The 16,816-nt window shown below is 36.8% G+C and overlaps 1 protein-coding gene across 1 annotated transcript; it reads left to right on the forward strand.

Moving 5' to 3' along the window:
* Nucleotides 1-6,192: 6,192 nt before the first annotated feature.
* LOC308632941 (olfactory receptor 8C8-like) lies at nucleotides 6,193-7,125 on the forward strand (the record flags this gene model as incomplete). The annotated part of the gene is made up of 1 exon (XM_081265371.1): nucleotides 6,193-7,125. One exon carries the CDS (start codon nucleotides 6,193-6,195, stop codon nucleotides 7,123-7,125), a length of 933 nt encoding a protein of 310 aa, XP_081121497.1.
* Between the last annotated feature and the right edge of the window lie 9,691 nt (nucleotides 7,126-16,816).

Below are 16,816 nucleotides of genomic sequence, written 5' to 3' on the forward strand. Positions count from 1 at the left end.
TTATTCACGTGATTTAAATGGTTTAATTTAAATTAGGTAAACAGCTGTTAATGATTGTTTTTAAAGGTGGTTAACAGATCTGTTTGCTTACTAATTTAAATTAGGTAAACAGCTGTTAAGGATTGTTTTTTAGGAGGTTAACAGATCTGTTTGTTTACTTTCACCTTTCCTTTTCATTATATTTAATAATTCTGTTCAGGATAATGTCTCTTTAGCGTCATTGCCAGAATTCCCATCTCCATCCCAGTGCCGGTGAAGACTAAGATAAAACCAAACTACAGCTTCTATGATAGCCACCACAGTAACTGTATAAACTATTGCATCAATGAATATAACTCAACAAGTAATGCTCAATCAAGGACTTGATTTACTTTGGGAGGAAATGGACATATTGATAGACTCCTCCGATTTGAACTGCCTGCAGAACTTGCCTGGACTATATATCAGTTGCATGCATTGTGAAATATCGTCTGATGCAGCGAATTATGGTACTGCTGGCATATCTTTGCTGATGGTGTCACCAGTGATGCAATCTCCTTGCCAGCGCACCCCATGTTAATTGTGGTAATGCTGGCATATCTTTGCTGATGGTGTCACCAGTGACGCAATTTTTCCAAAAGAGCCGTCAATTGCCTTGGTGTCGTGGCATTTCTGTATCTTCCTCCCTTCTACTAGTGATGGTCTAAAATTTGGGGGCCAACAGAGGTGAGGCAAAGTACCTCACCCCCCCACTGGCACCAAGGCTAAATTTGGGGGCCAACAGAGGTGAGGCAAGAACCTCACCCCCCCACTGGTGCATAGGCCTATCCACAAGCATGGCTGAACGCTGGACCGGTAGTCAGTGACGGGTTGATCTGATTGCAGTGGATTCAACCTAAGACAGGAGGCTGACGCCTAAAGGTCAGTTTTCCCATGACGGGTAAGAACCATATGTTGAATTGGACAACCTACCAGGCACGGTCCTTAAGCCACATTGCTTGTTGTTTAATTAATCAGAAGGGGGGAGATGCTGAGGGCCATTACCAAGTAGAAATGATGCATCGAAATTGCCTTGCCAGCGTACCCCATGTTAATTTAGCTGTTGACCTTGCATGTGTGTTTGAGAAAGGTGACCCTGCTCAACGACCAGGGTGGATCCAGGATTAGGGTGTATCCTGCAGTTTGAGGAAGTATAGTATCCCGGTCCTTGGGTTTAGGGCGTTCCCAGTTTAAGACCTTGGGTTTTAGGGAAGTTCATGTTGAGGATTATTGCTGCTGGAAATAGGGCGTTCCTGCTACCTGAGCTCCCTTGGAGTTCTTGTGAGATTCAGAGAGCATTTTGGGAAGAAAGCCTCGTGGAGTAGGTGATTGGGTGGCAGCAGAACTGGGATTGCCGCAGAACGTGTGTGGAGGCCGGTGTGAGTTCGGGAATAAAGAATTGCTGTTTGTATCGACAAAGCTGTGTGGTGGCTCGTGATTCTGTGCCCAGCCAAGACTGCGGCATGTTTTTAATGTCTTTTTTTTTTTTTACTATACCTTAGTAGTATAATTTAGGGTTTGGTATTGTGATGATGCTTTCTGCTTCACTTTTCTTGCTAAGGAATGCTTTGGCTATTCTGGGCCTCTTATTTTTCCAAATGAATTTCCTGACTGCCTTTTCTATTTTTATGAATAATTTCATTGGAATTTTAATAGAAATTTTATTAAATCTGTATAGCATTTTTGGTAGTATGGCCCTTTTGGTAATATTGATTCTGACTAGCGAAGAAATGGGAGATCGTTCCATCTTCTAAAGTTTTCTTCAATGTCTTTCTTTAGTGTCCTGTAGTTTTCATTGTAGAGGTCTTTCGACTCTTTTGTTAGATTGATTCCCAAGTACTTTTTTGTTTGTTTGTTTGGAGTCTATTGTGACTGGGATAGTTTTCCTAATTTCTCTGTCAGTTGATTCATCATTGGTTAATAAAAACATATGATTTATGGCTGTGAATTTTATATACTGCTATATTGATGAATTAATTTATGAGTTCTAGAAGTTTTCTGGTGGAGCTTTCTTGATTTTCTAAATATAGAAACATGTTGTTGGCAAATAGGAATATTTGGGTTCTTCTTTTTCTATTCATATCACTTTATTGTTTTGGCTAGAGTTTCAAGAACTATGTTGAATAGAAGTGGTGAAAGAGGGCATCCTTGTCTTGTTCCAGTTTTTAGAGGGAATGTTTTCAATTTTCCTCCACTTAGAAAGATGTTGGCTTTGGGTTTAACATATATAGCTTTTAAAATGTTGAGGTATGCTCCTACTATTTCTAGTATGTCTAGTGTTTTGAACATGAATGGATGCTGCATTCTTCAGCATCTATTGAGATAATCATGTAATTCTTGTCTTTTAAGTCTATTGATGTGATGAATTACAATTTTGATTTCCATATGTTGAACCTTTCTTGCTTCCCTGGGATGAACCCCACTTGGTTATGGTGCACTATCTTTTAAAATATATGCAGTATTTTATTAAGAAATTTTGTGTCTATGTTCATCAGAAATATTGTTTTGAAATTTTTTTCCCCGATGTGTCTTTGGTTTTGCTATCAGGATGATACTCATTTCATAGAATGAGTTTGGAAGGGTTTCTTCCTTTTATATATCATGGAATAGTTTGAGGAGTATTGCTGTTAGTGTTTTTTGGAAGCTCTGGTAGGACTTGGTTGAGAGTCTCTCTGGTTCTGGGCTTCTCTTTAATGATGTCTTCAAATTCATTGCTTGAAATCTATCTGCTTAAATTTTCTTTTTATTCTTGATTTAATTTGGGTAGGTTATATGTCTCTAGAAATTTGTTGATGTCTTCAGGATTTTCTATTTAATTGAAGTAGAAATTTTCAAAATAGTTTCTGGTTATTGTCTATGTTTTAGTAGTGTCTGTTGTGGTATTTCCTTTTTAATCACAAATTTTATTAATTTGAATTTTCTCTCTTTCTCTTTTGGTGGTTTGGCTAAGGGCTTATCAATTTTATTTATTTTTCAAATAACCAACTTTATGCTTTGTTGATTTTCTGAACTTTTTTGTTTTAATTTAATTATTTTCAACTCTGATTTTAATTACTTTCTGTCTTCTGCTGCTTTTGGTGTTGATTTGTTCTTGTTTTACTGGGGCTTTCAGATGTAATGTTAAGTTATTTATTTGGTGACTTTCTATTCTTTTAAAGAATTCACTCAATGCAATAACTTTTCCCTTTAGAATTTCCTTTTAGTGTCCCAGAGATTTTTAAGTTGTGTCACTATTCTCATTTACTTCTAAGTATTTTTTGTTTTATCCCTAATTTCTTCTACTATCCAGTGGCCATTCAATAGCATATTATTTAGTATCCAAGTGTTAGAGTACCTTCTATTTTTTATTTGATTTCTAATTTTATTCCATTATTAATGGTAGAATGTAAGCCACAATGCAACAGAATAGAAGACACAGAGACAAACCCACATAAATGCAGTTACCTCATACTAGACAAAGGTGCCATAAACACACATTGGAGAAAAGATAGCCTATTCAACAAATGGTGCTGGGAAAACTGGAAATTCTTATGTAGTGAAATGGAATTGAACTTTTATCTTTCACCCTTTGGAAAACTCAGCTCAAAGTGGATCAAGGACCTGGAGGCATTAGAACAAAGACCCTATACTTCATAGGAAAAAAATATACGCCCAACTCTATTTCGTTGGCTTAGGAATTGACTTCCTCAACAACACTCCTTAAGTACTCAAAGTAAAATCAAGAATCAGTAAATGTGATGGTATCAAACTAAAAAGCTGCTTCACAGCAAAGAAAACAATTAAGAACTTGAAGGGAGAGCCTATAAAATGGGAGAAAATGTTTGCCACTTGCACCTCAGACAGAGTATTAATCTCCAGGATTTGTAAAGAAATCAAAAATTTAGCACCAAAAACAAACAAACAAACAAACAAACAAACAAACAAAAATGAAACAAAACAAAAAAACAAAACAAACAAAACAAAACAAAACAAAAACCAAAAAAAAAAAAAAAAAAACAAACCAGTAAATAAATGGGCTAAGGAACTGAATAGATAGTTCACAGAAGAAAAAATACAATCAATCAACAAATATATGAAAAAATGTTCATCATCTCTTGCAATTAGAGAAATGCAAATGAAAACTACTGTAAGATTTCATCCCATTCAAATCAGAATGGCAATTGTCAAAAATACTAGCAAAAATAAGTGTTGTCGAGGATATGGGGGGAAAAGTACACTCACACATTACTGGTGGGACTGCAAATTGGTGTAACCACTCTGAAAAGTGGTATGGAGATTTATCAGAAAACCCAGAATGAAACAACCATTTGACCCAGCTACCCCACTCCTTAGCTCATACCCAAAGGACTTAAAATCAGCATACTACCGTGATGCAGCCACATCAATGTTTATAGCACCTCAATTCACAATAGCCAAACTATGGAACTAACTTAGATTCCCTTCATCAGCCAAATAAAAAAAATGTGGTATATGTACATAATGTAATATTACTCAGCCTTAGTGAAGAATGAAATTATGGTATTTGTTGGTAAATGGATGGAGCTGGAAAATATCATGATAAGCAAAATAAGCCAATTCCTCCAAGAAAAAAACCAAAGCTTAAATGTTTTCTCTTATATGTAGATGCTAATTCACAATAAGGGGAGAGGGTGTGGCTAGGGAAGAATAAAGGTAGTATGGATTAGGCATAGCTGATTGAAGGGAGGGGAGGGAATATGGAGGTAAAAAAGATAGCAAAATGAATCTGACATTATTACCCTATCTACATGTATAAAACCACATGACTTGTGTAATTCCACATCATGTACAACCAGAGGAATGAGAAGTTATACTTCATTTATCATGAAATACAATAATGTATCAAAGTACATTCTACTGTAATGTATAACTAATTAGAACAAATTAAAAAGAGCAAAACAAAAATAAAACTGCACTGAGATTCCTTTCTACTTGAGGTAGAATGGTAATTATTGAGAATACAAGTAACAAGTGTTGCTGAGGATGTGGGGAAAAAGGTACACTTATACATTTTTGGTGGGACAGCAAATTGCTGCAACCATATGGAAAGCAGTATAAAGATGTCTCAGAAAACTTGGAATGGAACCATCTATTGATCCATTTATCCCATTCCTCAGTATATACCCAAAGGACTTAAACATCAGATGTAATGTCTTACAATGCAATCCCAAAGACTTGTAGGAGCATACTAGAAGTGGTTAGTGACTCTTCCTTAGACTTTTCTTTTTGTAGCTCTGCAGGGCATCATGAGATTGATGATGGGAGACACACACTAATCTCCACTGGGGATCAGGAATTCCTGGTGGAAAATTATAAATTGAGTAGAATTTGAGTCTCAAAAGATCCAGAGTAAGGTTTGCTGTACAAGATGTAAATACTGGCTCAGTAATTTCCTTGGAGGGAAATCATGAAGGACAACATAATTTTAAGTGCTACTAATCAATATTCCCAGAACTATGGAGCATGTAATAGGTTTTCATCTGAGTGAGGTGACAATTTGAAGTCCCATTACAGAGCTGTTGTTTTCTTTTCTTTTCTTTTTCTTTTTCTTTTTTTCTTTCTTTTTTTTTTTTTTTTTTGCAAGTGAGAGAAACTTCTGGAGATATTCTTATATACAAATTATGGCATTTTCCCTGAGGACTTCTTCTTGCATGTCATGGTCAGATCTGAGCTGATTGCTAATTACCTCCTCAGCCCCAGAAATTTTGTCTCCCCTGAGGATGGTGGTGATGAGGAGCCTTAAGGTTTATGATAATGAGGCATCCAGGGGAACTAGTTGAGCACTGAATCATACTTGTGTTGACAATTTACCTGCAAGTCTAAATCTATATAAGTCACAGATTCTGGAACACCACCTACTTTTATCTCTTTTCATTCCTAATTCTTAGAGTAGACTGAGGAGAGAAGATGCTGAGAGATCAGCCAGCATTATTCTTGGACAGAGAAACATCATGGGTGGGAGATCCAGGAGGGAAATGGAAACTTCTCAAGGATCAACATAGGAAGTCTTGCTCTTTGGAGGTCTTGCTGTGTGTCTTCAGACAACCTTGAACATGGAAACCAGCAGCTCCTCCTCTACTTCTGGGGTCAAGGATTTGAAATTCATTGTTAACAGCATCTTCTACTCCTGCCTCTATGGATCCTACTCCAGAAGCAATGGCTATGGAAAATGACTCCTATGTGACAGAGTTCATCCTTATGGGATTAACAGACCAACCTGAGCTGCAGCTGCCCCTGTTTTTCCTGTTCTTGGTGAACTATGCTGTCACTGTGGTGGGAAACATGAGCTTAATTAATCTAATTTTCCTGAATTCACACCTTCACACTCCCATGTACTTTTTCCTTTTCAATTTGTCCTTCATTGATTTCTGTTATTCATTTGTATTCACCCCAAAAATGTTGATGGGCTTTGTTTCAGAGAGGAACATCATCTCCTTTGCAGGATGCATGACTCAGCTATTTTTCTTCTGCTTTTTTGTCCACTCAGAGTGCTATGTGCTGACAGCCATGGCCTATGATCGCTATGTGGCCATCTGTCAGCCTCTTCTGTACAGGGTGGTCATGTCCCCTAGGGTCTGTTCTCTGCTGATGTTGTGTTCTTACTTGATGGGGTTTGCTGGTGCCATGGTGCACACAGGGTGCATGATCAGGCTCAGTTTTTGTGATTCCAACATCATCAATCATTACATGTGTGATATCTTCCCCCTTCTTCATCTCTCCTGCAGTGATACATACTCCAATGAGCTTGTAAGTTCTGTTGTTGTGGCAACTGTTGTCATTGTATCCAGCCTCATTATCTTAATTTCTTATGGTTTGATCCTTTACAATATCATTCATATGTCCTCAGGTAAGGGTTGGTCCAAGGCCATGAGCACCTGTGGTTCTCACATAGTAACTGTTGGCTTCTTTTACGGATTTGGGCTGCTCACTCATATTAAGCCATCATCTTCTGGGTCTGTGGGCCAAGGGAAATTTTTCTCTGTGTTTTACACTCTTGTGGTGCCCATGTTAAACCCCCTCATTTATAGCCTCAGGAACAAGGATGTCAAACTTGCTTTGAAGAGAACCCTGAAGAGGATAACAAGCTGAGCTGAACCACAGGGAATGCCTTGGTTCCAGTATCCATTGCTGGATCTTTTTTCCTACTTCTTGTTATTCCTGATTACCTTCCTTCTGTTGTTCTTCCCTTTTCTTCATCTTTTATCCTACAGCCTGGGTAGGATTTCTAATGAAATATCTGAATATTTCTAATGAAATAATGCAGCATAACCAGTAGAACTTATTCTTGGATTTGAGACCTATCCTTCATCTAAATATGGCTCCATCCACCAAATGGAGATACTGGGCTAATGTGTTTCTTATCTATAAGTAACACTATCTGTTATTTTTTCTTATATGTCTTCTCCATTCAAGAAAACCTGATGGTTTGGATGCTTAATAAGTTAGGTTTATTGAATTTCTGACATAATTTTGTTGATCCATGTCCTATTTTAAGGTTTTTTTATTTCCTATTACTGTATTGAAAGACAGAGAGTGATGATAAAAATTGTGGTGTGGTAAAGTAAAAATTTCCAGAATTATTCAATCTTGTAAAGAATAAATGACTTTTGTTCTAGAATTTTAGCCTCACACCTGTAATAGTACTGTGAACTTTATTGGACCATGACTTAGTCTTATGGATACTTGAGAATGGATTTACTTTTGCAAAATCTGGTCTACATACTTTTAAAATGCAAGCTAAATCTGAGCATTAGTGTAGTGGTTAAGTGTTCACTTGTACATGACCCTGGGTTTGATACTCAGTACCAAAACAAAATATAAACAGATAACCTCAAGGTATATTTGGGTTTTTATGTTTATCCTTTTAAATGTAAATCTTTCTTCTGTTCTCCAGATGAGGAAATAGTCATGGGAGATGGTTAAGGCTGCAAAGTTGATGATACAGAGCACAGTTTTTTTACTCCATTGTGCATCCTATAAAGAAATGGAAGGAAAGAAAGAAGAATTGTAGAGGAACAGAGAGAACTTCTGGAGAGTTGTTTAGACTAAGCCTAAAAGTAGGGATTATATGAGGACAGTATTGTGAGCCAAGATGCCAAAAGCACAGGGATGATCTGCAAGGCTTTGATGCCCAGTTAGAAAAATCCACATCTGCTACAGAAATCTCATTTTAAAGTGGGATAAATAGGGCGAGTTACAAAACAGCATTCCATTTTATTTATTTTTCAAGATGGTGAGGCTGAGCAGTTTTGGTAGTCTTTCTGGTCAGGTATATAATGTTTTCCTTAGTAGGATATGTTGTTTAACATATGATGTCTAATACATATGATGTTATTTTATTGGAGACAAAATGGATTATATGGTAGGAAACTGCTCTACAAAATGCTCTTATAGTGTATGTTGCCTGTGGTTCATCAGTACCTACATTGAGTTTAGGACAGATGCTCTCAGTACTTATGTCTTAGTCAAGGAACAGCAGCCCATTATCAGTGTAACTTTCATATTTATATGAAGATCACAATTTTTGAAATGTTCTCAGCATTTGTTTATATGAATATTTTTAGAGGGAAATAGTGCCAGCAAGAACTTCAGTTCACCTTGGTTAAAATAATTGCCAGTTGAGCAGAGAGTGAAAACTTTACATTTATTATAATTTTTCTTACTGTTTTAATGTGTATAAAAAATTTAATTTCTCAAGAATTGTCTCAATGTTTGGTGTCTACTTCTATTCATGAGTTTATATTCATTATAGCATTGTTTGGGCAGAGTTCTTAGAACAGTTTGAAACTTTCTCTGAAGTACAAATTTGAAAAGAAAAAGAATACTTATTAAAGAAAGAGAATGAGGTTATAAAACATCCCTCATTGTTATAAAAAACTACATATAAGAGGTTGTGAGGGGAACTGGAAAAAAAAAACAAGGAGAGAAATGAATTACAGTAGATGGGATAGAAAGAGAAGATGGGGGCGAGGGGGGATAGTAGAGGATAGGAAAGGTAGCAGAATACAACAGTTACTAGTATGGCATTATGTAAAAATGTGGATGTTTAACCGATGTGATTCTGCAATCTGTATTCGGGGTAAAAATGGGAGTTCATAACTCACTTGAAACTAATGTTTAAAATATGATATGTCAAGAGCTTTGTAAGGTTTTGAACAACCAATAATAAAAGGCAAAAAAAAAATCCATGTTTATAAATCCTGGGTTCTTAATCAAAAAGAAAAATGTGAGTCCCAGGTATAACTCATGACTCTTACTGGCATTCTAAGTACTACATTGTCATCATCAGCACATCCTGGTGGAGAAAGGATTACCTAATGGCATGGCTCAGTTTTGTGAAATAAATAGGCTTATTTTAAAGATTGTATTGCTTTTACTGACCTTGCATATCTAACTGGTTTCACATTGTAATCAAAACCACACCTAGTGAATCTGATACAATTTTCCTATGTACATATATGAATATACCACAGTGAATCTCAACATTGTGTATATCCATAAGACTGGGATCCTTATTAGAATAAAATATATTCCATGTTTGTATAAATATATCAAAATAGATTCTACTGTCATGGAAACTAAAAAGAACAAACAAAAATAAAAAGAGAAAAACCACACTTAAGAATATTTATAATTAAAATTGCTTCCAGATTTTTAAAAAATTATATGTCAATTAGATTGAAACTATTGGAGCTGGTTTCAGTCTGGTTTTAGTGGAGTTTCAGTCTGGTTGCTCTGGAAGATTTTAAACCAGAAACAGGTTCCTGGGAGGTCAAAAGTAAAGAGATCCCACTATGACTGGAAGGAACAAGAACAATGAAATAAAATATGTTTCCTGCTCCAGTATAATAGCCCAACCAAAGCAGATCCCCATCATTTGGACAGGGGCTGCAGCAGTCACAGGCAGAGGTACACAGCATGTGTGGACAAGAGGCCTTTGGGCTGCTGGTGGAGTTTGTGTTTTGGGTGCCCAAGGAGCACAGGACTGAGTCTCAGGTTCTGTCCTACATGGTGGTGGGTGGCCAGGTGGGTAACCTGGACAATCGCTTCTTCAGATGAAAGTCCCAACTTCTATCTCCCTAGGGCAGATACTTCTGCCCATTTATAGTGACAGTGTTTAAGTGTATGTGCAACAGTTGAAGTGTGATTAATCCAAATTAGTATAAGCCTTCTGTAAATTAGGGATCCTTCATTATTTTCAAATACTGAAAATGAAAAGTGAAACTAATTCAGAGTTTATTCAAAGTTAAATGTGTCAATGAGAGAGAAGAGCTCTTACATTATCTAAATGTAATTCAATTATGGAGTTTTAAATGATGTTTAAAATGATTTAAACTTGCTCACATTTTAGATGTCATGAATAAATAAGAGAGTCTTTCTGTGCCGATTGACCTCATAGATCAGAGAGTAGGATAATGCTGAAGAGAGGGTGGGGAGGTGGGTAGAAGAGGAAAGGGAAGGTTGTGCCCAAAGGGACAAAGGTTCAGTTTGGAGGAATAGATTTTAGTCTATTGCAGGATTGTTGACTATAGTCAATAACCATGTAGTAATATTTCAAAATTACTGAAAGATAGATTTTAAATGTTCTCACCACAAATAAGAATAACTATGGAAAGGGTTAATTTGTATGATTTTAACACCCCACAATGTAAATGTAATCACAACATTATATTGTATCTCGTGGATATATACAATTTTATTTGTCTATTAAAACAATCTCTATCATATTTCCTTTCATCATTTATTATTGATAGTGATTTTCGAAAAAATTAGAGATATAGTCTTTAAAATTTGTTGATTAAGAATTATAAATTTCTGTTTCAAACACAAACCATGATATAACTAATTATGTTCCAGAAAAAAAGTTTGTGTTTTCCTAAGTAATTATTAAAATGTCTTTGGGATGATAGGTGGGAGGGAAAGTGAGAGTTAAGGGAAATTGCATGGAATTGGAAGGTGAGCCTCAGGGTTATACACAATTACATATAAGAGGAAAGGAGGAGTAGGAGAAAAATTATATAAGTGGAAAAAACGATTTATAGTAGAGGGGATGGAGAGAGAGTAGGGGAGGGGAGGGGAGGGGAGGGGTGAGGGGACAGTGGAGAATGGGATAGACAGCAGAATACATCAGTCACTAGAAAGGCAATTTGTAAATCAATGGAAATGTAACTGATGTGACACAGCAATCTGTATACGGGGTAAAAATGGGAGTTCATAACCCACTTGAATCAATCTGTGAAATATGGTATAATAAGAACTATGTAATGTTTTGAACAACCAACAATAAAATAATTAAAAAAAAATATTTCTGAAGCTAGGCATGGTCATACACACCTGTAACCCCAGCTACTCAGGAGGCTGAGGTAAGAAGATCACAAGTTTAGGGCAGTTTGGATAACTCAGCAATATGTTCTCTCAAAAATAACAAATAAAAAGGCTCATTACATGAGGCTCTGGGCTCAATCTCCCCAGTACTGGCAAAAAAAATTAAAAAGTCTGATATTTGTTACTCTGTAGACTCCGGACCTGCATTGAAACAAATACAATGTTGGACCTTGAGGGAAGAGTTATCCCTGAACTAACTCTCTGATAGTCAGCCTCACCCCCTCAGCAAAACAAGTCTAAGCCTTTCACTGTAGAATTTGGCTGATTTTAACTTCATTGGCTTCATTTTTTCACCATGGCAGTTTCCTGAGAACACTGCACCTCTCCCTGCCACAGCAGCTCTTACGTGCATCTTTGGAAGGGAGGGATGACTTGCATTTCTATCCTACAGTTCCACGCTTCCCCGAGTTCTAAGAGAATATCAAAGAAAGGCAGAGAAGAAAAAGTAACTTACTTGCCTTGTACCAGATGATTTATTCCCCACAAAACCCAATGCAGAAAACCCAGGGCTGAAAAACAGCAAGGAGACAGGCACTTTTAATCCCTTTTAATTCGGACTGAGGCAGGAGGATCCATCGAAAGTTAGACACCAGCCTCATCGACTTGGCGAGACCTATTTCAAAACAAAACAGGAACCGGATGGAGCTCAGTGGTAGAGCACCCCTGGGTTCAGCCCTAGTTAAAAAAGAGAGAGAGAGAGAGAAATAGCAGATTTGACCTCTTGCCCAACATGTACCACCATGCCAGGAAGCCTCAGACCTGGGCCTGGACCTATGCAGTTCTCAGAACCTGTGACCACAATCCTCTGCAAGACTGAGGGGTAAAGTGGGCAAAGGCTTCCCCTGTTCTGTCTACACTTAGGGTACAGGTGCAACACAATCATCTATACAAAATTGTTATCTCCAGGACAGGCTAGGAACAAAAGCAAGAGAAAGAGACAGGTTATCAGGAGCCAAATGAGAAACCTCCCTGGGTAAGATAAAATCCCCACTTGGAACAAAATATTTTAAGGAAAGATAATAATGATATACCGTAATGATTTAAAGCAGCATGTTCTCAATCTTGTTTTTTTAAAAAATAAATATGAAAAGGTAAGATGCATTAAAAAAAATGTCTTTGGCATAATTTCTAAGAAATAGGAAAAACAATTTGTCTCCAACTAGAGATATTTTAAATTTTGAGCAATTATATTAGCATAGTATATAATGAATATACTAGGTTTTTTTGCCATCTACAACATAATCCTTAAAAATTTACAAGTTTATGAAACATACCCTAGAAACTTACTGCATATTATGAAACCTATGTATTCACAAACCAGATCATAAAACAGAGCATTGTAATATATTTTATTCAGCAGTTTTGGTTGTGTCTAGTGGGTGGTTAGGTCTCAATAATGTAGACCCAAAATATCAGAGAAAGAAGCTCTTATGTAACTTATTTTGTCAACTTTTAATCATTGTTGAAAAAGGAAAAGCATATCTTGGAATGATAGGTAGTATTTGCAAAACAGATTTGATAGAGGACTTGTGTTCACAATATAAAATGAATATTTAAAATGCAACAATAAGGAGTTAATTAAATCACTTAAATAACTTTTGAAATAGGTTCAGTAAAAAATGGACCAAAGGTGAGAAGATGTATGACATAGAAGAGTGCTGGCTAGAACAAAAAATTCCTGGGTTTCATGCCCAACTCTGTCCAGAAGAGCAACAATTTCACTAAGTTGTAGAGTATCCTTGCCTTCAATCCCTAGTATGGAAAAAAAAAAACCATTTTTTTTCCAGAACATAAGGCCATACACTCCAAAATGGACTTAATTATCCTCTTAATGTATGAATATCACACATGTGAGGTGCAACTTTGCAAGGGTTCATATCAGTGGACAAATATCAGATCTTAAAACTTTCCATAATGTACAGAAAGTAAAACAAACAAACAAACAAACAACAACAGCAACAAAAACACCACTTTTTATAAAGAAAAGAGAAATTGTTGTTGATCTTAGATTTGATGGACATCTTGAAAAATTTGAAAGACAATGTGGGTGTCCAATTAAACACTAATTGGTGCCTTGTAGGGCTTGCAATCAGATAAAGACCCTAAATAATGGGGTCATGAAGGAAATGGAGAGCAGAAACAGGCCTCTTCCCTTATATCCACTCTTTAGGTGAAGATAAAAGCAGAGTGACTTGTGGATGTAGTAAAAGATACTCATAAAACATTGAAAGAACTCCATCTGCACAGTGGGCATGCAACCTATCCTATGAATTGTAGATTCAGTGCGCTTTGATTGTATCCTGTCCTGCTACTATAAAGGAGCATGTGAGTAATAAAATGTTCAAAATCTCTCTGTTGAGTCCTCCAAGTTCTTTCTTTGGGATTGGTGAATAGTACTCTGAAACACAGTTCTTAGGCTAAACAGACAGTGACTTCTAAATTATCTGTACATTCCCATGCAAAAGGACTAAATATTATGGTGCATAAAGACAATTTTGGACAAAGAATCCCAGTATAACTGCCATCCAGGTACTGTTTTTCAAGGATCTAAAGTATGATGTCTTATAACCAATGTGATCCAGGAAATAAAAGATCCAGCAAATGATGAATAAAAGTAATCCCAAACATGAGGTTGACATATTTTAAGAATTCATATTTTGTACTACAGTCAGAAGATAATCTATCAATTTGGGAGTGGGTAAAGAAACCCCTGAAAATCTTATTTAAGAAGGTAAAATTGAATACCCATGGCTGAATGTACTAAAGGGATATATACAAAAAAATGAAGAAGAAATTGGAAAACATTGAAAGGAATACATGGAATAGTATGAAAACTGACACAAAAGGGAATTATGGAAATGAAACAATCACAGGATATAATGGATTAGCTGTGGACATGTTTTTTTAAAGTAGCATTGAAAACAATAAGAATATTGATACAACTGAATTTATGATTACAATCATATTGTTAGTAATTATGAGTGGGGAATAGGAAGACCAGCAGTGTGTGTATGCAGTGGTGGTGTGTGGTTACAAATCCTCAAATTTTGAAAATAATTGAGAAAATGATGAGCTCATGAAGAGCAGCCTTGGGAAGCATAACAAAATCTAAATTTAGTTTTTGGCACATTGAGCTTGTGGTACATGATAGGTATTAAATAGAATTATCTGTGATGCAGACATAGCAGAAGGACAGGTTGTACAGTTAAGCTAGTGGTTTTCAAGCATGGAGGATTTTGGCACTGCAGGGTTGGAAAGCTATGGTTCACCACCTTTTCTCCATTGTAAGGATCATGGTCCACAGTCTTAAAATGAAACAGATTTACAAGAGAAAACTACAATAGGCTTATGTAATTGACATTTCATGTGACAAAGAAAACTTCAGAAATGAAGACCAAGAACCTAGGGAAACCTGTTCATTCTTATGGTTGGCTTTGGAGCAGAATGGGCTGATATGTAGTAATGTAGTTAGACAAAAAGTGCATGTAATATCTGAAAGATAATGAAATATTTGAATGGGAAACCCAATTCTTGGCACCTCTTTGTGGCCTTCTTCTATGTTCTAGGCCAGAAGCCTTTCTCAAATGAGGCTCTTATGATCTAGTCTCAGACAAGAAAGTTCTGAGAATTTCTTCATGGCCAGCTCTAATACACAAAGGCAGAGGGAGGTGAGAATACTATTTCTATGTTTCAGGACTGATTTTGGGGAGAGGAGCTCTAAGTTCAATAACCCACCTCAAGAAAGGGGAATTCTTGTTGTTTTTTTTAATGGCCTTCCCTTTGGTTAAAAATACTCAGCAAGCCAATGCACCACATTTTGGCACATCATTCTCTGAGTACCAGTACCTCCCAAGGGATATGTTTCTGACTGAAGAAATTATTGATGATCACAACTGGTGTGTGAGCTTGGGTAGGGTGGGCGGGGAGGATAGTATGTCAATCAAAAGGGCAGGGCCCAGGGATGCTGCACATTCCATATTACACAGGACAACCACATAACAAGACTCACCTCATCCAAATTTCAGTGGTGCCACATGGAGAATCCCTGAGCCACATGAAGAAACAAATGGAAGAACGGAAGGGATACTAACACTTATTACAGTGTTTTTGTGTGTTAGGCATAGTTCTAATGCTTTATGTGAATCATCTCATTAAATTTCCACAACAATGAGATAGCTCTTTTATGTTTCTCAACTGTATTATTTTTGCTATTATTGCTGGTTCTGGGATGTAACTAAGGGCTTTGTCTGTATTATGCAAAACTTCTGTCATAGAGACATCCATTTTAATGATTTCCATTTTATGGATATGCACAAGTATATGTACTATAAATATAAATAAAAAGAGGATGATTAAAAAGGTTACATTTAAGCTCAGACTGATTTGAACATATACTCCTATTCTTTTTATCTCTTTGCTACAACTTCTCTTTTAACATCATATGTTAAACACATGGTGTAATGTTTCTTAATGCAATCTCAGAGGTTTGCAGAAAGATACAAGTTCTGTATGGTTCTGTAGGGCTGAGGGGGAAATTGACAAATGAGACCACACCCTAATCTGCCTGAGGATTTGGAATTCCTAGTGGAAAGTAACAAATTGTGTAGAACTTTGATTCTCAAAAGACCCAACTTTAGGTCTACTAAACAGGTAGTAATTTCTGCCTCCAGGGGCTCATCCAATTTGGGATGAAGACATAAAACACGGCACAATTTTCTGTGCTTTTAATGATCTTTCCTGGAACCATAGGGATTCTCAAGTGAGTGAGGTGAAGTTTTGAGGCTGGTATGAGATGGTTATTTTCCTTTCTGCAAAGGAAGAGTAACTACAGCAGAAATGCTCAAATGGAATATTCCCCAGAGCAGCTCTTCTAGCATGTCAGAGAAAGATCTGAGGTGATTGTTATTTCCTCTTTCATCATCAGAAACTTGTCCTCTTAGGACACTTGGGAGGAAGCCCTTGAAGTTTAGCATCAGCGAGAACCTCCAGTGCATCAGGTAAGCCCTGAACCATCTTTGTCATGATAATTTTCCTTCAAAGTCAAAGCTCTAAAAATCATGGGTTGTGGAGAAAAACCACCTTTTTATTTCTCTTTTCAACCTTGATCCTTACAGAAGAATGAAGAGGGAAGAAATGATGTTCAGAGACACAGGCAAGTCAGCTAGCACTCATCCTTGATGAGACATACATGAAGGGTGGAGGAAGAAGACAAGAAATGGCAAATCCTCAAGTAGCAACATAGGAGGTCATACACATTGTAGGCCTTGCTGCATGTCTGTAGACAACCTTCAGCCTGGAACCCAACAGCTTCTGCTCGCCTTCTGGGGTCAAAGATTTGAGGTTCATTTCAACATTGCCTTCCACTCTGGCTTCTAAGGATCTCACTCCAGAAGCA

Source organism: Spermophilus citellus (genome assembly GCF_964194105.1).
Source record: "Spermophilus citellus genome assembly, chromosome: 2".
In the NCBI taxonomy this organism is placed as follows: Eukaryota; Metazoa; Chordata; class Mammalia; order Rodentia; family Sciuridae; genus Spermophilus; species Spermophilus citellus.